This window comes from Thamnophis sirtalis, unplaced genomic scaffold, assembly GCF_051295495.1.
Source record: "Thamnophis sirtalis isolate CommonGarterSnake01/CBP01778 unplaced genomic scaffold, rThaSir2_p1.2 scaffold_3, whole genome shotgun sequence".
NCBI lineage: Eukaryota > Metazoa > Chordata > Lepidosauria > Squamata > Natricidae > Thamnophis > Thamnophis sirtalis.
The window spans coordinates 73,442,658-73,464,579 of record NW_028261383.1 but is presented as its reverse complement, the minus strand read 5'-3'; the positions used below and the strand labels follow the sequence as shown (position 1 = coordinate 73,464,579).

The 21,922-nt window shown below is 37.6% G+C and overlaps 2 protein-coding genes across 8 annotated transcripts in view; both read right to left on the bottom strand.

The window, feature by feature from the left end:
• Positions 1–4,703, bottom strand: part of STIMATE (STIM activating enhancer) — a 38,756-nt gene extending 34,053 nt beyond the window's left edge. Inside the window, exon 1 of the mRNA XM_014062919.2 lies at positions 4,392–4,703. Within this exon, the coding sequence (XP_013918394.1) occupies positions 4,392–4,593 (202 nt within the window). The 5' untranslated portion in view covers positions 4,594–4,703. The remainder of the gene's footprint in view (positions 1–4,391) is intronic.
• A 5,499-nt stretch (positions 4,704–10,202) lies between these two features.
• The window catches only part of SFMBT1 (Scm like with four mbt domains 1), a 109,069-nt gene continuing 97,349 nt past the window's right edge, over positions 10,203–21,922 (bottom strand). For 6 of the 7 annotated variants that reach the window (XM_014062921.2, XM_087709155.1, XM_087709153.1 and 3 more), the window contains 5 exons: positions 21,247–21,422; positions 19,830–20,008; positions 19,489–19,719; positions 16,397–16,525; positions 10,203–14,327 (listed from right to left, as the gene is read on the bottom strand). In XM_014062921.2, coding sequence (XP_013918396.1) covers positions 14,187–14,327; positions 16,397–16,525; positions 19,489–19,719; positions 19,830–20,008; positions 21,247–21,422 — 856 coding nt within the window. In that variant the 3' untranslated portion in view covers positions 10,203–14,186. The remainder of the gene's footprint in view (positions 14,328–16,396; positions 16,526–19,488; positions 19,720–19,829; positions 20,009–21,246; positions 21,423–21,922) is intronic. The other variant, XM_087709156.1, reaches the window with a different exon arrangement.

Below are 21,922 nucleotides of genomic sequence, written 5' to 3'. Positions count from 1 at the left end.
AAAATCTAAGGGATATCAGTCTGCAACACTTCTAGCAAAAGCTAATGTTAGTTACGAAAGTAAAAGTCTCCAGAATGCTAAAAAGTAATAGTCATGAAACATAAAAGCTTATTTCTTGGATAATTTCTTTACTTGGAACATTATGTTTCCTGTAACAGGTATCAGGACTCTTCAGCCATTAGGTCAATTATGGCATACTAGTTGAGTTTATTTATTGATCAGAGATAACTAGTTAGTAATTAAGAAAGTCTCAATTTCTACTCACAGAATTTGATTTGTTTTCACTGCTTCCTTCTGAACTGAGAAAACTCAGTTAATAGGAAGAAAGGAGGTGATTTAGAAGGATTCAGTACACTTATTTTATAGGAAAGGAAGGGGGTAAAGGTAATTCTTTATTGTTACCTAACAATACCTAACAGCTCTAAAGCATGAATGGGAAGGCTTCAGTTTTTATTTTTCCAGATTCATTTTTCAATTTTCATTTGGTTGGCTGTTTATTGTTAGCTTGTTTGGCAGTTCCTTCATTGGGATCTGCTTCTTGATTGTTGGTCTAATATTGGTGTTAATCTCTGCTCATTTGGGTGTTGATGGCTGATGAAGATATGTTCTCGTCTTTGTAGCTTATTATCTCTTTTGAATGGTATATAGGTCCAGGCATCCAATAATCTGTAGTGTTTTTGAACTTTGCTTGGTCTAGGATGGTCATATTTCCCAGCTGAAGCTATGATTAAGTCTGTCCAAGACTCCTATCTCTGTGTCTTGTTATAATGTCAACCAGGACTGCCATTGCTAAATGGTACATTGTTTTTTGACCCCTTCCTCCCATGTATTTAATCTTAGAGCATCCACATTCTCCTTTCAGATGAAAGAGATGTGTAATCCTATTAGCTGGGAGAAGCAGGTCTCATTGAAATTGGTGAGATTCATTTCTAAATGTCCTGTGTAAAGTTGCAGTAAGCTCCTACATACCAGGGAGCAACACACCTGAATAGACAAAGCCTAAGTAATAGTGCATAAGAATAGGTATGGGTATGAAGCATACAGAGCAAATAGTAATAGCATGGCAAATAGAGTTGTACAATTTTATCACTAAAGGGGGAAATATGCTTAAGAGTTCATGAGGAAATATACATATTTACATTTTGATTTAAAGAGACAACTTCTGAGATAAGGAGCCTAAAATCTGCATACTAATAGCCACCTAGAGGATAATTTTTAAACAAATGCCTCATCTGGCTTGTTTTACAAATTGTAAAACTAATGAAAATATGGATTTACTAGTAAAGATTTATATTTCTGAATATAGATTTTTTTTAAAGAAAATACTTATTAGCCATTGATTCTTTATCCTTAAACCAGAATCTTCTGGTAAAAAAAGTAATTTTTTCAATCTGACACATCCCAAATAAAATAAATACTGATTTATATTGGAGGAGCTGTCCATGGTCATTATACATTTCTTTTAAAAACTTAAAAATAACCCCTCAAAGTTCAATCAATATGAATGGTTTTCTCTTTCAGAAAATTAATAGAAACTATATCATTTCTCTTATTGTCTTTTTGAAGTCTATATCAATAATTCAACTTGCAACCTATCTTTATCCATCATTAAAAATACACTAAGCCTATTGTTGTATTTTATAAATATGTCCATAAATGACCTTTTTAAAAACAATATTCTCATCTGAGATTTGAAAATTAAAAATCATCACCATAAATCTAATTCACTATTTCAAGTAACAGCACTTACGTAGGGAAAATGGCTAGAGCTATATGTTCCAGAGGTATTGCCTGTTTGAAGGAACTACTGTAGACTACAAATAACTTTTTGAAAAAAAATCCTTAAAAAGAATGTCTAGAATAAATCAAGAAAGCTATGTATGTTTACATTGAGTAACAATAATCTCAGGATTTATGTAATGGTAGTACTATTCATGAAAAATTGAGAAATGGTTAAAATCCAAAGAAACTGAGATTTAAAAAAGACCATGTTCATGATTAAGCATTCTCATTAATCATGGAGTTCTTGATAGGGAGAATGACTGTGGATGACTGGAACATTGAACAGAAACATTTTGTATTGTAACATTTTACTACAAAACCCAATAATTTTCAAGTTAATTCTAAATTTAGGAATGTTGCATAATTAAAAACAGAATTCTTTACAGGACGTGTTACATTTTATTAATGACATCATAGGTATCTGTAAGAAACTGAGACTGTAAGAGCATGACAAAACATGCACAGTGATGTCATGATGCAAAATCCAGCCATATGTAGTGACTGAAAGCCTAAGTAATGATATATGCTCATATGTGATCAGTTATAGTTTTGCTGCTTGTAAGTCAGGTTATGCAAATAAAAAGCAGAGGCAAGAGATAACAAATATTCTTCAAAATACTTTATATACTTTTTATTATAAGCTTTATAAAACTACAAACACACAAAATAAAACTTCAGTAACTTTAGGTCCTCGACAATCGAGCCCAAAATTTATGCTGCTAAGCGAGATATTTGTTAAGTGAGTTTTGTTCTATTGTATGACATTTCTTTCCACAGTTGTTAAGTGAATCACAGCAATTGTTAAATTGGTTACATGTTTGTTAAGTGAATCTGGCTTCTCCATTGACTTTGGGATCCTGCAATGGTCGTAAGTGTGAAAAATGGTCATAAATTACTTTTTTCAGTGATGTTGTAACTTTGAATGGTCATTAAATGAACTGTTGTAAGTTTAGGACTAGCTGTAAATGATTTTCCACTTTATACTGACTATTCATAAGTCGGACCCAAACAGAAAGCTGAAAGCTGCTGCTCTAGGACTAGTATAAACCATAAAATCACTTAAAACATGAATCATTCTGCTAAGCTGAAAACCTCTGAAACAAAAAAACCCTCTAAAAATGTTTCTAAAAAAGAAGACATGAATTCAAGTGTTAGCTTTTATGAGAACTTTCCAAATAAGCCCAAGAGATCAGAAACTAACATGGCAGAATGTTAGAATTTAGCCATATTCCATATTCCAGCAGATTTTAAACAGCCTATGTACGGAGTAACACACTTCCAAAAGTCATGCATGATCATCCTTAAACTGAAAATGAAACAGTATTGCCAATCAAAGCTCCATATCCAGCAAGTCTTTCTTATAAACTATGTCAAACATATTCACAATTATTCATACCAGAATGTAAATACAGCGATTAAATACAGAAGGTCTACCAGCCAGTATTTCCAAATATATTAGCTGAGTGAAAAGAGTAACATCAGTTTGTTTGGGGGCAAATATTTAAATCCAGTGAACCAGTCTAGTCTTGGCAATGCAGTGCTTTCAAAATATTTCCGATTACAATTCCTTTTTGCAGTTCCCCCACCCCAGACAATGGCAAAGGATACTTATTAGGTACAAAGGAAAATGTGACAAGCCTACACCAGGCCAAATCCCAAAATGCCAGGGAATTTCTAGAAGCCTGACACACTGACAAATCAGCCATCAATATGCTTATAGATATCAACAACATCTATAGACTATGCAAAAGAGATAATCAACCAGCACCAATAAAAAAGAGACCCCCAACACCTCTTCACCAGTAATCAGCGCTCAGATCAGCACAGACAATTAACTCCAAGGTTAACTTCAGACCAACAATCAAGTAAACAATACCCCAATCAAGAAACTGCCAGAGCCATCAGTAAACACCCCAAGGAAGAATCCTTAAAAGCACCCCCACCCAGCCAGACATGCAAGACGCCAGAAAATAAACTGATAGCAAACAGAATTCCTTACTAGCCCTGATGATGTTACCTAGCTAGGGTCATGAAACCTCTGCAAGAAAACAAGCTCAGAAACCCAAGGACCTCCCCACCACCCGAAAATACCTATATCTACATCTACGGTTCTACATCTAGAGCCCAACAGTGCAAGCAGGTAGGTGTCCCAGGAATGAAGAGAAAGAGCCTCCTTCCAAAGCACACTTGGTTCTTCACATACAGTATTGCCAGCCGCCAGACTACTGGCGTGCAAAGCATGACCGAGCCTTTTCCAGAGCAGAGAAGAGGAAGGGGACGCGCAGAGCCGAACAAAGCCCAGCAGCTCCCCGCTCGGCACAGGGAAAAACCACCGGAAAGCCGGCCTATCCCTCTTAGGGCCGGCCGTTCGAGAACGAGGAACGAAACCCAGAGACAGGGGCGGGTCACGACCTCACTAAGGGAGCAGTGCAGCGGTAGGCACCGGGGGTAGAGGCTGCGAGCAGTAGAATCAGAAAACGGGGAGGCGAAGGCTGGAGCGGTAACTGAAGCGGAGCAGGGAGGCGGTGGCCCGCCAGAGGCCAGAGCAGCGACTCCAACAACAGGGGGAGAGAGAGAGAGAGAGACGCGGGGCCGGACGGAGGACTCACGCAGGAGGAGGCTGAAGGCCACAACCCCCAGGAGCCCCTGCAGGAATATGCCGAAGTTGTTCATCAGTGCTCCGTTCTTGCAGCCGCGGTCTTCCGGCCCGGACCTCAACGTGGAGGCGGAGGAAGAAGCGCCGCCGCTCCGCTGAGGGTCCAGCTTGGGCGTGACAGCCAGGGAGCCGTTGGGGGCAAGGGAGCCCCCCATGGCCCACTCGGCGCGGCGCGCGGCAGGTGCGCGCGCGGCGGCTGGGAAGCGAGCCGTAAAAGCCAGGCGCTCATATGCTCCGCGGTACTTCCTGGGCAGGCGGCGGCGGCGGCGGCGGCTGCTGCTGCTGGGGAAAGGGGGGTGGGGGAGGAGGAGTTCCCCACGCGTCACGGCACAGCCGCCACGTGACGTACCCGATCCAGGATTGGCTCGTTGGACGGCTCTGGGGCGTGGCTTAAGGGGAGAAACCTGCCCGTGAGTGCGTCTTTTCGTGTGGCTCACTGAGGAGGGCGGGCAGAGCCACGGAGGTTAAAGAGCCTGCGGGGCTGCGCGCTTCGTTGAATGCGGAGTTTAAGGGGTTCCCATGCTTGGTGCAAGAGAAGAGCCGGGCTTCGACGGCGGCCCTGCTTCTGCGCTTGCGTGTCTTCTGTTTCTAGCGGGGTTTCCTCCAAGCAAGCCTTCGTTTGCCTTAAGGCGTTCGTGACCGGCGAAAAGACGGACGCAGTTAAGCCGCTGAATCCCGGCACGCCTGTACAGCTCTTTGGGGATTTTCTTTTGAGGACACGGATTTAAAAACCGGTCAAGAGAAGGCAGACCGCGGCAGAGCTGAAGGGTGGAAAACGGAATTTAATTGTTGCTATGGGTGTTTAATACTATGAATGCAATTCCACCTACGGATAAGAATTGAAAGCTCGATTTTTATTTCGGATATTAGGGTTTTTTTTAGGGCAACGATTTCAGGTATATATTACGAATGGCTGTGCCTGTATTGACACGTATATATTTTGTATGGCTAACCGTGGAAGCCTACACGTGTCTTTTCTGAAGACTCAATATATCCTGCATATTTTGCAGTCAAATGTAAGGTAATACCGTTGCTTTCGTAAGTTCTAGGTACCAAGGCGAGCTGCAGATGACCAATGCAAGAACCCAGATATCTCGGATGAGCTTTTGTGTTAATGAGCTATTTTTTTTCGTTCATTTCGGTCCGATTTTCGAAAACTACCTAGACAAGTCCCTGCAGTTTTTCAGAAGTGGTTTGTCATTGTCTCTTCTAGAGCTGAGAGAAAGTGACTGAGCCAAGGTCACACAGCTGGCTTTGTGCCAAGATGGGACTAGAACTCATTGCCATCTTGTTTCTACCTGGTGTCCTAACCACTAACCAAAGTGGCTCTCAAGCAAATATTAGCATATTCCAAAGTATATTTGTGTATGTGTGGAATTGAAAACAGAGCTGAAAAGATTGAAATATTCCTCCTTCCCTTTTTTAGGGCAAGGAATTTCTAATATGAATTTCTAACAGAATAACCTCTAAGCTCTCCTGCCCTAAAAAAGGAAAGGAGGACTATCTGCACCTTTTCAACTCTTCTTAAGTATTCCACTATTGTATTTCTTTTCCTCACTCTGGTATTTTCAAGGCAATTTGTGTAGTCAAAGCATTTCTTGGTAGGCTTCAGGGGCTGGGGTCTATGGAAAGCTCTCTCCTTAATGTGGGCATCAGAGATTTCCCATTCAGAGCCTCAGGCAAGCTATGGGGGAGGGGTTTTCTTAGCTGCCCACATTGTTAAGTGTGGCAAGGTGCCTGCAACTGGTTATCTTTGCCAGAAAGAGGGGCAGAAGTGTGTGAAGAATGGAGTAAGGAAATTCAGTGCAGTCCAAGATCACTTTTTATTTATAGATGACTTTGGTCCTCAAGATACATAAAAGTGGCATTGGAGACTATTTCAGCATCCTTGGCTAATGTATATGTTAATATTACAAGGAATCATGCAATACAGGTTTTGCAGAAAAAAGTATCTTTCCTCCCCGATACATTTATAGTGGTCTAGTATTCAGTTTTGGGCTAATGTGAGAACATGCTGCATGGTTGCAAAAGTTGATGAGCCATGGATTACAAGACTAACACCTTAAAAATGAATTAGTCTTGGCAGGGACAGCACAATTTGAAAGCTAATCTAGCCTTGTTAATACTTGGATGAATATTTCAGGCAATTCTAGGGTTTAGATGGAGACATCAAAAACATCCCACAGAAGCATCATGGTAAATAATGAATAATATGTATTATAGAAATAAAATTTCTCATGTAGAAGAATGCATGTGATACCCTGTTTTCCCGAAAATAAGACCTCCCTGGATGATAAGCCCAATTGTGTTTTTGAGCGCATGCGCTAAAATAAGTCCTTCCCAAAAATATTGCAACACAGCTTGCTGCCTTCTGCACCTCAACAATAATAAGAGCTTCCCAAAAATAAGGCCAAGTGCTTATTTCAGGGGTCAAAAGAAAATAAGACCCCATATTATTTTCGGGGAAACATGGTAGTTCTGGACACATTGTAACTGAACACTGAACAATGGCCACCCTTCCCTCCCCATAATAAGAGGATAACTTTGGAAGCAGTACTACAGGAGGCCTTCAGTAATGTAGTTATAAAATAAATAAGCTGCAAAAATAAAGAAAAGATCTAGCTTTAGTTAGAAAGAAAAACCAAAGGACAGAACAGAGTTCTATCAGTCCCTTGGAGTTTTTCAACAGACTTAGATCAGAAATGATAGCTCTTTAATAGCTGCTAATAGTATCCCAGAAAATTGCCTAAATGTAAACTACACCAAATGTTATTTTGAAAAAAAGATATCCTATTCTATTTTTGTCACTCATCTTGTGCACCAGATTCAGTATTAGATTCCATTGTCAAATTCTGAGATATCCTTCGGCCAGATGGGCTTTGCTGAACAGATACCCGAGTCTACACCTCAATGAAATTATGCAGTTTTGAAGCCAGGATTAGCTTTCTAACAGTTTTCAAAACTAAACACAGAAACCTAGATGGGAAGGATTGTTCTACCAAAACTTTGTTGAAATGTGGTATTTATACTGAAAGCAACAATATTGGTTTTTGAAAATTAACTAACATTTGTGACAGAAGTGTTTCTTTGCAGACTGAATGCTGTTAGAACTGAATGCTGTTCTCTCATTTCTCTTCTTCTGAAATGTTGTCAAACTAAATAGGAAAAAGTTGATGCAAAAACAGATGGTCCATTGTACAAACTGAGGTTTGCTTGTGTGGCCTTGACAAGATCCTGATATATTTCAAATCTATATTAGGGTTGCAAGAACACGTTTTATATACAACCAATGCCTGTTTTAAATCTATCCCATTTATCTGAAGTTTCAAATGTAATGATTTGTGTTACAGGTTTGCACAAGTCAAAACAGTGATTTGTTGAACTTTTATATTTAACTGGATAAAAGCAACGTATTGTCCTACAAGTTGCTCAAAAGAATATTAGAATTAGAACCAACGTCTAGTGAGCAAGTGCTAATATGGAATACATAGAGCCTCTGCCCAGTGTTAATAGTTTCGAATGCAATATAAAAATATCCTCTCCACTTTTATGACTCCACTTTTATGACTGTATCATTGCTCTTAAATTTATATATGATGTAACATTAATCCAAATTTATCTCATTCATTGTTTTTCAGGAAATAGTTAACCTCACACAAATAGCATCTGTCTGTAGGTTTGGGCTTTACTTGCTTTCAATGTGTTTTTTCCAGGAAAAAAGCACCTCTCAACTTTGGGTAGATTTATATAGGTGACAAGACATCCTTGTCAAGTTGATGAAACTCTTGATCACATACTCAGCTGCTGTAAAAAAATCACGCAGACTGATTATAAATTGCGGCACAATTCAGTAGCACAAATGATCCACTGGAATTTGTGCAAAAATTATAATATTAAAACCAACAACAAACTGGTGGGAACATAAGCCTGAAAAAGTCACCGAAAATCAGATGGTCAAGATCTTATGGGATTTCCGTATACAAACGGACAAAATACTGGCGCATAATACACCAGACATCACACTGGTTGAGAAAAATAAGGTTACAATCATATACATCGCAATACCAGGTGATAGCAGGGTCGCCGAGAAGGAACATGAAAAAATCGCGAAATACCAGGACTTAAAAATTGAAATTCAACGATTATGGCACAAACCAGCAGTGGGAATTCCAGTGGTAATTGGTACATTGGGTGTTATTCCAAAAGCACTGGAATTACATTTAAAACAGTTAAAAATTGACAAAATCACCATCAGTCAAATGCAAAAAGCTGCACTGCTTGGATCATGTAAAGCATGTAAAGAAGGATGTGTATTTGTTTAAATTAAAATTGAAAAAAATAAAAATAAAAAAATGTTCATTTTAAATATTGTATTATTTCATGGTTTTTTTGCACTACAAATAGAGATATGTGCAGTGTTCATAGAAATTTGTTCATGTTTTTTTCAAACTATAGTCCGGCCTCCAACTGTCTGAGGGACCATTATCCCTCATTAATTCACCATTGGAGGCTGTGTGTGTGTGTGTTGATTCTCACCGCCTTCCAATGTCTCCCAATGCCGATCTTGAGGGTTTTAGTTGCAGTCTTCATTGGTGCAGTTTTCAGTCTGGTTTATTGTGGGGTCATCTGAAACCTATGATCAGGAGTTATTTTGAAGGAAATCCTATTTGTTTTATTCTTTTTTTAACGGCCTATTTTAAGGAGCCTGAAGCTGTTGTAATAAAGTTAGGCAAGTGGCAAGAAAGTTTGTGCTCTTTTTCCCTGGGGGGTGGGGAATCTTAAGTAAATAGATTCCTTGGGTTGAGTAAGGACAAAGGCAAAATGGACTGCTAAATTGGCCACGCCCACCCAGTCACATGAACACCTAGCCATGCCCGCCCAGCCAGCCTGTCCCCCCCCAACAGTGTGAGGGACTGTAAATCGCCCCCCCTATTCAAAAAGTTTGCGGACCCCTGGCTTAAATAAACACTAATTTAGCACTGTTGACTATCCTATAGGGCTGCTCTGTTGTTATAATGGTTAACTGATATGTATGCCTTTGTGGAACAGCAATGTGTTTAGTTACAATGCAAGACTTTTTTTCATTTTAAATGCTTTCAAAAGCAGCACTGGACAACATAACAATCCTTTAAATCTCAAACCCGAGTTGCCCCCAAATATTTTTAAGCTTCATTTTATTCTTTATCTGAGATAAAACAAAGAAAATCTGTTATTGTAATTACTGTACTATTAGGTGACAGTTTGAATTTCTAGTGTTTTAATGCAACAGCATTCTCAGTGTTAGCTGATGGGAGAAATGATACTGCATCTAATTATTTCTAAATGCTTAAACTTTAATGTGATAAAAGACTTATCTTACTTGTTTGTAACAGTGTGGTGCTATAAAATATTTACCAGATTAAAAACTGAGTAAGGGAGGAAAAAAAGAGAAGGATGCCTAAAATTTGAATACTTTAATTTTATATTATTTTGGGATACTGGAAAACATCAATATTAGTTTTTTTAATGTGTGAGCATTTTTCAGCTGGAGATGTATAAAATAAGAATATAGTTAAGGTATCCAAAATAGAAATATTTCCAAGAAAATTATTAAGGTGACAATAACCAATTAGCTCCAGGATTTGAAAACTGTAGTTTTTTTTTTTTTTAAAAACAACAGTGTAAAATATTTGGAAATTCACAGATACTGCTATGAATTTTCAAGTGTACTTTTTCTTTAGTAATGAAAGCTCCAAGCAGGCAACAATATCAAAGGAAACTGGCACCAATTTAAGTATTTTTAATTTTCTTACAACCACTTAAAACGGTCATGAAGTACCACAAAATTATATACATTCATTTACAGAACAAGTCAAATAATCTAAAATATTTTAAAACCTTTACCTGATGCACCTAGGCAACAAAAAAGGTGCTTCAGTAGACATTTTATGTGCATATCTTCTACTTTCAAATTTTTACCCTCAGTTCACACACACGCACACACATATATATTAATTAAAGTAAAAATACAGCAAGCAGAAAAGACAACACAATATACATCTTTAATCTTTTTAGAGCAAAGCAGGAAAGTGCATGTCCAATGAGCTATTACAACTAAGAAATATGCTGGCAGTACCTGCCTTAGAGGCTCTTTTAAGAGGTTTTGATTGTCTATGAACATTAAGGAAACAATCAGAACAGGAGAGAATATGTGCGCACAATGGGTGGAAATGAAACAATAGCAGCCGGAGAAGCTGATGAATACAAACCTTCAGTAATTCTAAGGTATACAAGGTTCCATAGGGCAAACAAACATTTTTCATCCCCCCCAAATCTAAAACCTATTTGTGTGAAGTTCGAGATGTATAGGGGTTCCAGATTCTAGCCTTGCACAGGACAACAGTGGAACTTTGAATTTATTAATTGAAGGAAACAAGTTCTCTCCTGCATGGAATTTGGTTTTTACAGGTTTTTTAAAAGAATTGCTTAAAATAATATAAATAATACAACCTATTTCTAGCAAGCATGAGGAGTAAACACTGTGCTGGTGCTTCTCCAGTGCTAATAATTTTGAAACATGATATAAAAAAAGAATTCACATTCATGGCCTTCAGTATACAATCCATTTGTTATAAATCCAAGTCAAGGGAAGGGGGAGTTAGATTGCTGCACATGCAACAAATACTACTGAATTACAGATATAACATAGTTTTAAAACTAGTTTTGTCCTTTCACAATCCATTCTGATCCCTTACCCTTAAGGCTGCTTTCAAATATAAAGGTCATTTATGGATATTTTGGGGAAACTAACACCAACATAAGCACCTGGAATATAGTGAAACTTACACCAGTGAGGTTTCCAGGAAATGTCAGTTTCTTTGTGCTTAGCAACTATTGGGTATTCTAAAAATTTTCACAGCAGACAACTATCTTAGACAAAGCCAAAAATGGCTTTTAAAGACCTTCATTTAAAATGTTGAATTTTATATCTGCTAAAACATTTGGCAGTACATCTTGAGTGAACTCATACAGTGTTATTTACAGAAAGAAACAAAATGGCTGATATCCTGACTTTAGACTTTACATTTTGGCAAACATCTTTTGCAAAAACTTTTTATTCAACTCCTCTTAACTAATAAAAGTTTGGCCAGTAATAAAAAAATAAAAAAAATCTCTGACCTTGGAAAATTGTGTGCTCAATTCAGTAACTATATGAAATATTGGATTGCATCTTTTTCCCAAATCTTTAGAATCAAAAATGGCAACTACACAGAGTAAAATTACAGAAAGAATAGTATGCACATTAGTCAACTTCAAAAAAGTAGCTTGTGTTTTCAGAGTAGGCTAAATGTTGGGGTTTTTTTCTATCTTCCAAAATTTTAAAGTGTTTCCTCAAGACACAAATCATGAGAAAATCCAGTTTGCTGCCAGTTTCTAATAATTTTTAATATGCTTTTTCTATAGCAATTAGCACCAGATCTGAAAAGTATCTTTACCTTTCCACTCTCTCTGCTTTAGGTAAATATTAATGCAGGCCTTGAAACCAACATAATTTTTCCTAGCTAGAATGTCACTGGCCTTGTAAAAATATGCAATGTTATCTAACTTGAGAGTTTCCTTAATCAAATTTAATATTCCAACAGGCTTTGAATGTCATATCAGTAGCAAAGCAGGTAAGTCTAGCTGACTTATCAGGGCAACAACAGGAAAGAGATGAATGATTTATAAATTACATTTTACAAAACTCAGGTAATATTTCAGAACTATATATGGAATATTTTACAGATTGTGTTAAACCTGTTAATCCACAAGACATGCTTGAATTGGCCTGAAGAAATGAAATTTATCCGTTTCTCACGCATTGCATAGAAATGACTCATTCAAAGTAACAAGTAATGAAAAGCATATTTTTTTTGGAAAATCCTTAATGGTTATACTAAGACCAAAATGATAGAACAAGACAGGAATGTCAGCCTATAAATATAACCTGGCATTGAAAATTTTACTCTCAGCAATATATGGCATATGAAAGCTTTACTTGAAAAACCCTGAAAATCTTAGACATACAAATTTGAACACATGAAGGTATTCCAATTGGAGCTAATTAAATAAAGCAAGAATTACACTGAGCCTGATATTCATTTATTTTTTTACAAAAACCCCCAATATTCTTTCTGATGCCAAACAGGCATTTATACTTTCACACACATGCATGTTCTTATAAATAATGGAGCATCTGAATAGCACTAATTTCAATATACAAATCTAATTGCAAACTTGGCCCATATGTTCAGTTACATATCATTTCATGTATTAAACCTACTTTGACTGAAACCTGAAGCATGAAGTCATTCTGTCTACTTTAGAATTCCATATAGCTAAATAAGTTGTGAAGAAATTTCTTCCTAAAATTATTCAATATGCCCTGCAACATGACTCTCCAAGTCACCAATGCTTTGATCTAACTTGTGAATAATAAATACTGAATGGCTGAAGCCACAATTTATGTATGTAATAGGTAGAAATGCAGAAACTGCTCTGGTTCTTCTAGCTTCCATAAAACCTAGTTTTCCATTCAAAACATGTTAAAACATCAGCTTGTTCTTGCAGTTGTGGGTAGTAGCTCTTTGTATTAGATCAGCATATTAAGCTGATGAACTCAGTTGAGTTCTCCATACGTTAAGCAAACTAAACTGCATCTCCTAATGTGTTTGTATGGCATGCAAACTATGCCACCATTTTTCTTCTGTATATACTTTAAGAAAATCAAGTTCTATGGGTGCATTTACAAAACTGTAACAATTGACAAATTTACTTATTTGAGACTTGGAAGGAGCTCAATTCATTCTTCTGCTAAGGATACAAATTCAGTTTTAAGCAAATAGGAAGGGAAGACTATGTAATTTTCCCTAAATAGCTACATATTTCCTAAAAAATATTTCTGGTGTGTGGCAATATTTCTGTGCAACTTTAGCTTACCCATAGCACATATCAATATCCACAATTTCTAAGTTTTCCCTCTCTACTTTTATCTGCAACATGACAGGCACAATCTTCATTTATCAATATTTCTCCATAATAAAGAATGCTACTTCTTCAGTCTGTGACTATCCTGTAGCTGCTAAAGACTACGATTCTGTCAGGACAGTAGAAAAAGAGGGGCATCCATAATTTAACTACAGAAAAGTCAGTAGCTGTATCATTCTTTTACTTGCCTTGTAGCCTTTTTTTGGTTTTAGAGGTAGAGAGCAGGCTCTAAAATAAAGCAGAAAGAAGCTGCAATTTCACTTTTAACCTTTTGGCCACACCATGTATCTTGGCAAACAGCTAGTCTACTCATTTAAATTATCTTCAAGACTAAAATAAAAAATAAAAATAAAAAAGAGGACGGTCATTCAGCAAGCAGCAAAGAAATGCTCATCTTCTGCATTCCTTTCCACATGCTGTAAATTCTTTCTGTCCATACCACAACTGGAGGATTTGTTTTCTCTTCGCAAAAGATATTTAAATCATCTTTTATTCATAAAAAAGCCCTGATGTACAGAATGAGTAAGAACTACTTTTTTAAGCCAAAAGACAGCTGCAAAGATAGTTAGGATTGCATTAATATTTTGCTCCAAGTATTTTCCCCACTCAAAGTGCAAAACTGTAAAGCCAGTTCATAAGCAGTTTCCATCTAACCCTTCTTGGTTCTTCCTGCTGAAGGAAAAGCAGGTTACTGCACTTGTGCTTCAAAGTTTCAGGTTCAGCTTATCTTCTTCCTCCTGTTTTAGTTGGCAAACTGCTGGTAGAAGGCAAATTTAACCCTTTCAATGTGATGGCAAAGTTTAATGGCTGGGCCAAGCTTCAAGTCCATACACTCCTGAACCGTGGGAAGAGTGAGCAAGAGAAGTGCCTGCCCATCTATTTCCTATCAAAGGAAAAGGAAGAAATAGCAGTTAGCATTAAAAGAAATGTGTTTTTTTCCCAAATCATTTAAACATTTCATTAATGCATTACAGATAGTCCTCAAGTTATGAATGTAACGGAGCCTGCCCTGAGCATTTGTAGGAGCGAATTGCATAATTTGAACATGATCGCTCCCTCCTTTTGTCCACACATTCACTAATCAAATGTGCAACTTGTTAAGTGCACATGAGGTATTGTGGGGTGGGTAGGGCCATGGGCTGCCTAGTGATGGAGCAGGCTACTGGCTTCAGACCACCCAAGTCCACCTCCAACCCACTGAGATACCTTATTCTTCCTCCCTGGGGTCCCCACAATTGCTCTTCCCACATTCTGCTGAACTGGATCACTTACCTTATGAAGATCTGTCTCCTCTCCAGCCTCTCGTTTCTTTGCTTGTTCCCTCCTTTGTCATCAGCAAAGCGCTTGATTAAGGCTTCGCTGACCAAAAATGAACAGAGGGTCATGTGCACCTTTCTGGGGTCCCTTTCTTGTTGCCGAAGATGAAGCCTTTGGCGAAGAAAAATGAAGCACGGAGAGCTGCACACTCCCTTCTGGGTCTTTCTCCTTGAGGATTGTGTCCCTCTAGACTTTGGCAGCACTTTGCAAAAGGCCTTTGCCAGTAGAAACAGAGCTGCAGAGGGACATGCCTACCCTCCAAAGCTCCGCTGGCTTGACAAAGGCTTTTTGCAAAGGACTGCTGAAGCCTACAGGGTTGCAAGCAAAGAAACCGTGTGAGAGAAGAGATCTTCTCAAGGTATATGAATGCCCGTGAAGACCCGGCGGTGTGTGTGTGAATAGGCTGGACAAATGTTGCAGAGCCTCTTCAGTCATTCATATGGGCGAACAACTGCCGTGGTACTGGAACATTCATAATTTTAGGACCTTCATAAACACTAGAGGGTGCTTATCATGTAACTTCGAAGGTTCGTTACTCAGGGATTACCTGTATAACTTTGGTAAGAAACTACATACATTATAGTAACTAAAATAAACTGGCTGTAAGGAGAGGAATAAAAAGAAAAAGAAAGAAAAATGGATATGATATCAATATAAAATGTGTGGACTTCAACTCCCAGAACTCTCTAGCTAACATGCTTGGTAGGGAATTCTGGGAATTGAAATCCATTAAAGATGCCAAGATTGAAAAACACTGATCTGAGGAGCCCATCATCTGGCACTGTATCAATTGTTTTATCTTGTCTATCCGTGTACTTTTCTTGGTGAAATAGAGGAGCGATTTATCATTGCCTATAAAAGGATGTCTTTGGTGTTATCATACTTAATATCATCCCACAGCACTGCTGTCCAATAGAGGTTCCTGCTTGCTTTAACTGGCAGCTACAATGTTCTTCATTCCTTAGGTGATGTTGCTGAGATTCCATACACTTGGCATATATTCCCAGTCTCCTTTGCTCATCCTTTCCGTATACACCCTTACCCGCCACAATGAGGCAACACAGCAGGGTTTTTCATGTGATTTTGAGTTAAAACTTTATCTATTAGCAATCAAATGTGCCAGTAGCTTTCAAACTGAAAAATACTGTCCCTGCTCATTATAAATTGATCATAAACATGATCAATTGATCATAAACATGATCATGTTTTCCTGGGGTCAGTCATTTACTTTCTCACTGAGTCCAAAGAGAGCAACACTTAGAAAAGGTATCATTTCAGAGAAATTCTGTTTTTTTAAGTTTTTATGTTTTTGTATTATGTATTTTCTACCAATTGCATTATAAGAATCCTGTGAATGATATAAATACATTAATTTAAATTAAATAAACGTATACATTAGGTCTTTAAAGGAAAAGACCTAATGATACAGTTAAAACATGGGAAATGGTCTCCCTTAGTCTAAAGAAAATCTGAGGAATCTTAGCTTCCCATTAAAACGTTCCCAATAATTTATATATATGCATATGTGTAAATTGCACTTATGCATGTATAAACACAGAGGTAAAAATGATCAAAATGTTAGTTGACATAATGGTTTCAAGGAGTCAATTATCTATGGCCAATAATAAAACATACCTGATCCAGAAATATTCTAGCTAATGGCGCACAATCTGTAGATTTAAGGAACCGCACAACATCTGCTACACTCCATTCCAGAGGATTGCTGTCCAGCTGTAATTTTTCATCAACTTCTATCTTTATTTCCTATGCCACAAGACATAAAGAGAAAAATATCACTTTTTCTTCCTTAGAGATATCTTTTCCAAAACATAAAAATGTTCTGTATGAGTTAGATGATCCACTGATCCAGAATTCTGGGGGTAAAAAGAAGTTCTTTTGTTGAGGCATAACATATACACTGTCCTGAAAACATGACAGTGAACTTGAATGCAGAACATATATTAAAGGTAGTCCTTGACTTACCACAATTGAACTCAAAATTTCTGTTGCTAAGCGAGACAGTTCTTAAGTGAATTTTGCCCAATTTTAAAACCTTTTTTTGCTACAGTTATTAAGTGAATCACTGCAGTTGTTAATTTAGTAACAAAGTGAATCTGGCTTCCCCATTCACTTTGCAATGTCAAAAGGTAAATCACGTGACCCCGGGACATGCAACTATCATAAATATGTGACAGTTACTCAGTGTCTGAATTTTGATCAAGTGACCGTGAGGATGCTGCAATGGTTGTTAAGTGTGAAAAACAGCCATAAGTCACTTTGTTCGGTGCCATTTTGACTTTGAACAGGCACTAAATGAACTGTTATAAGTCGAGGTCTACCTGCAGTTTAGTAAGTTACCCCAGTTTTGCAATTCCTTAAAGTAAAAAAAGGATTCTGTGCAAAGAGCCCTGCCAAAAGGATTAGCAAAAGAAAAAAGGATGACAAAAAGATGCTTGAAATTGCCATATAATCAGATTGCTCTAAATCCGTGATAGTGAACCTATGGCACGTGTGCCACAGCTGGCACGTGGAGCCATTTGTTAGGGCACGTGAGGCATTGCTCTGTCAGCTCCAGCACGCATGCGCGCACTGGCTAGCTGACTTTGGCCTCCTTTTAAGGCCGTTTTTCGCCCTCTGGAGTTCGGGAACAGATTTCCAGTTTGCTTGTAGGGCCGTTTTTCGCCCTCCGGAGCCTTCAGAAGGCTTCCCTGAAGGCTCCGGAGGGCAAAAAATGCCCCATGGCCAAACTGGAAGTCACCGTTCTTGAACTTCCAGGTTCCCTGTTTTTGCCCTCTGGAGGCTTCAGGGAAGCTCCTGAAGCCTCCGAGGGCCTCTGGGGGGCGGGGAGGCTGTTTTCACCCTCGCCAGGCTCCTAGAAAGCCTCTGGAGCCTGGGGTGGATGACAAAAGTATGCCAAAGGTGGGGGAGAGTGCTGGTTGCGTGTGCATTTGTGCAGGGGGGGGGTCACACACATAGCATTATTGCCGTGTGCACACCCACACACGACCTCCCTGCACTCCCCCCGGCTTTTGGCACATGATGCAAAAAAGGTCACTGCTCTAAATTATAAATAATATATAAGAGTGGCCCTGAAATATATACACTGAGACTGGGCAGTGTAAACTTTTGAGTTTAGTACATCAGAGATTCATGGCTGTCAGCTTCTAGAAATAAAAGACCTCAAACTGAACTGAAAGGAGAAAAAAGTGCAATGCAATTGCAAACTATTATTGTTATTGTTGTCATTCCTGTTGTTGCAGTATAGATGCAATATTCAATCATCACTGGGAGTTTTTTTATTTGACGAAGTATTTTGGATTTAATTTGATGGCATTAATTTTTCATGTATCTTTGAGAATTAGTCATATAACCATTAAATAATCATAAATGTAGGTAACTGAGGATAGGCAATATCTGATTTATATTATTTAAAGGGATAATCAAGACTGTGATTCTAATCCATTGCTGTATGGTCTGAACCTGAATTTTAATTCAACTGGATCACTAGCATATATCTTTTTCTACATTCTAGTTGCTCCTATGTGATATACTAAAGTAGATCATAATTAATTAATTATATACTATAATGGTATATTGTAATTACAATTATTATACATAATTATACATTAAAATTAGTTAATTATAATTTCACAAATCCTACAAATATGTACCCTTAATTTGTGATCAGAAATAAGTGACTTTTAATTCTACAGACTTAATACAGCATCTTCTGCAGCAAAAATACTTACATTTCTGATTATTTTTACTAAAGCAGCATTGTATTTTCTATTATTTCCTTTACTACCTTTCTGTGTTCTGAGATCATGGTAAAGACCTACTGAAGAAGTTTTGCTTTATTTCTACCATTGGAAGAAAATGTCAAATTCACACACGCAGAGATATCCACATAAATTACTTGAATGCACATGAAAATTAAGAGGAACAAAATTGTTGATAAAGGTTATTGCATTCAGATATAACAAGGACTAGCACATAGGCCAGATAGGTGCATTTTATGTGCTTTAAATCACAAATAATTAGTTAAGAAATAACTGTCAATCATCTATCTTTAAATGTAGATTTAATTCATGGAGAAAGGAAAAAATAAGAAAATTGTTTTTTCAGATTTTTTTTTAAAAGGTTAGCTTGACCAAGTGAGCTGAAATCACCCCATCTCTCAATTGGTGCCAATTTAGGAAGAGAGACATTTAAGGGAAATTGTACAAGTTTTACAGGCAGTGAAATATACTTAAGTTACATAGTAAATAGATCTAGCAAACATCAGAGGGAGAGAGAGAAAGAAAGAGAGACCAAGAGCATAAAGAGGCTGAAGAACAATTTTTATCAGACTGTCAGACTCCTGAATGCGAAGTAACATCATAACTAAATAATACAATGGACTTGCAGGGCTGGCACAATGTGTAACATATTCATACTGGTGTAATGGGACTGGGTATTTGTTAATATGACTTATTGGGTTAGGGATATTTTGTTTTTCTTTTTGTCTTCACTGTGAGTTGTATTGTGTTTTGGAGGGGTGCACTGAGGGAGCTCAACCAATCTCATTATACATATGTTGTACACTGACAATAAATAACAACTATAGTAACAATCAATTATAATAGTAATAGTTACTATTATTACTATAATAGTTGCTGAAAGAAAGAGATTTGCTGAAAAGCTTGATGATGGTTACATGTTTTACATGTTTTACAATCAATATATACCTTTGGTGAAGGTGGCCTATTTTCATCATCTGAGAAAGAAAAAGTCCGTAGTTTTCTTTTCCGTTTGTCCCGGTCTGGAGCCCCAAAATGAGACTGCTCACTCTGTGTTGGGGAAGATGACTGTGATTTCTTCTCTGATACTTCAGACAGTTCCTCCTGGTGCTCAGAGGTACTGTCTTCAGTAAGAGACTCCTCGTCTATCTCATCCTGATCATCCTCATCGCCACTTCCCTGAGAAACAATACAGAACCACTCAGAATAGCACGGATTAGCAACCTCTTTATCCCACAACCTCTATTTATAGACTTGCATATTGAATCTATCCCCCCCTAGTTGCCTACTTGGGGTGATCCCACTGGTGTGTTATCTACAGAGGTAGAAGATCGCTTCTTCTTATGAACAAAGAAGTTTTTCCGTTTTTTTCTTTTCCTGTTTGCTTTTTTCATGCTTGCCTCAATGTTGCTGTGGATACTAGGTGGTCGGCCAATCCTTTTGTTTCTCCGCTTTCCATAATAATGGGCTGCAGGTGGTTAAAAGAAAAAAAAAAGAATTATTCTCATGAAACACAATTCATCATTTGTTAGTCCTTAAAAAGATAAGACCTTAGAAGTCCTCTTATTATACAGAGTGCTTATTTTGGTTGTGTGCAACCTTTACATTATTGTAGTAGCAATGCTGGGATATGCCTTAGGAAAAATAGCAGAGTATTTACAAAAAACAGGATGGGTTATCTGCCAATTTACAAGTCAAACTCGTCTGCAAGAATTAGGATTCAGGTTTCTTAACACAACAGTTATGCTACCGTGAGATGTAATCAAAGAGAAGAGCCATTTTCCCCAAAGGAACAAATAATACAAAGAAGGGTTATCTGGAGGGGGTATCCAACAGAAAAGGTAGTGTGTAAGGTGCTAAAGAAAGTGAATGTAGCACTTTATTTTTTACTAAAATCTGAAACAAGCCCCCTCCCCTCCAAAAAAAAAAAAAAAAGCTTTCAGCAATTACAGTGACAATGGTTGGATTCACATATGTGCTTAGCCATAACATGCTTTACTATATTTTGGCTAAGCTTGTTGTGTGAACCCAGCATCATATTGGATTTCTCCATTCATTAAGAAATTATCTAACTCTTATGAAGAAGAACTGCAAGATTATCTTTGAATATTTTTTTCAATTTAACACTGTCATAATTTGATTTGAGATACTGTAATCTCTGAAGCCCAAAATGTGGGCACTTCATGGTGAAGTAGAAGACCATTAATCATAAATGGTATCCATGATTTATTATTGATTAAGTACCATGTTTCTCCAAAAATAAGACTGCCTGGATAATAAGCCCAATCAAGCTTTTGAGCACATGTGCTAAAATAAGCCCTCCCCTGAAAGTAAGCCCTCCCCAAAAATATTGCAACACAGCAGCAGCCATGAGGTAACCATGCTCGCCGCTTCCTGCACCTAAAAAATAAATACCTCCTCAAAAATAAAGCCAGGCGCTTATTTCGGTGGGGTCAAAAGAAAACAAGACCTTATCTTATTTTTTGGGAAACATAGTAGCATTAATTCGTGGGCCAGTATGTTATCCAAACAACTGGATGTAATCCAGTTATATCACTATAGGCTTTGTTACTGTTTACTGAAAGCCCAAGGAAGTGCCAACTAGCAGCCATCATAAAGCTATTAGGATATTGTGTACTTATTGAAAAATGCTCTAACTGCCTACGTGTTATGGAGCAAATAAAAGCCAATAACACAATTACTTACTGTATTTGGTTTTTGTTAGAACAGAGCAGTTCTCAGAACATTTGTCTAGCACCATTTGGGGGCCAAAAAGATTTGGACAACATTCCAGTTTGATGCAGGTCTGCCTGCAGAAGTCTGCAACTCGATCAGCTGTTCTTACCACCTCCACTGTAGCTCGGTAGCTCTTTCCTTTATATCTGTAGCAAAGGAAGGTTTCATTAATAAGGAAACATGATGTGGCTTTATACAGTACAGTAACTAAACCAAAGTCTACCATATTATGGCTTACAGCCCATGGCTTATGCTATTTTGATTTGTAAACCATAGCCTATATCTGTGCAAGTCCAATGAACTGTGGCTTATTGAATAAATAATTATTATACAACGGATTAAAATGTGAGTCAGGCCAGTCCTAAACATAAAGAGAGGACGAAATTTGAGTAAATGAGATATCACAATATGTTAAATTTCTTGGTTTAAAATAAATAAATAAATAAATAAAACATTTATTTATTCATTTAGATATACAAGGATTCCATGCTGACTGTTGACAGCACAGAAATAAAAAACAAGTACGGTATCTAACAATGAAAGAAAAAAAAACACAATTATATGACCGCGTGGGAGCATTCTCTTCCTTGATAGCTGCCTAAAGAAAGGCTTCTCATATCTATGACTTGCAACTCCTTACAAGCTT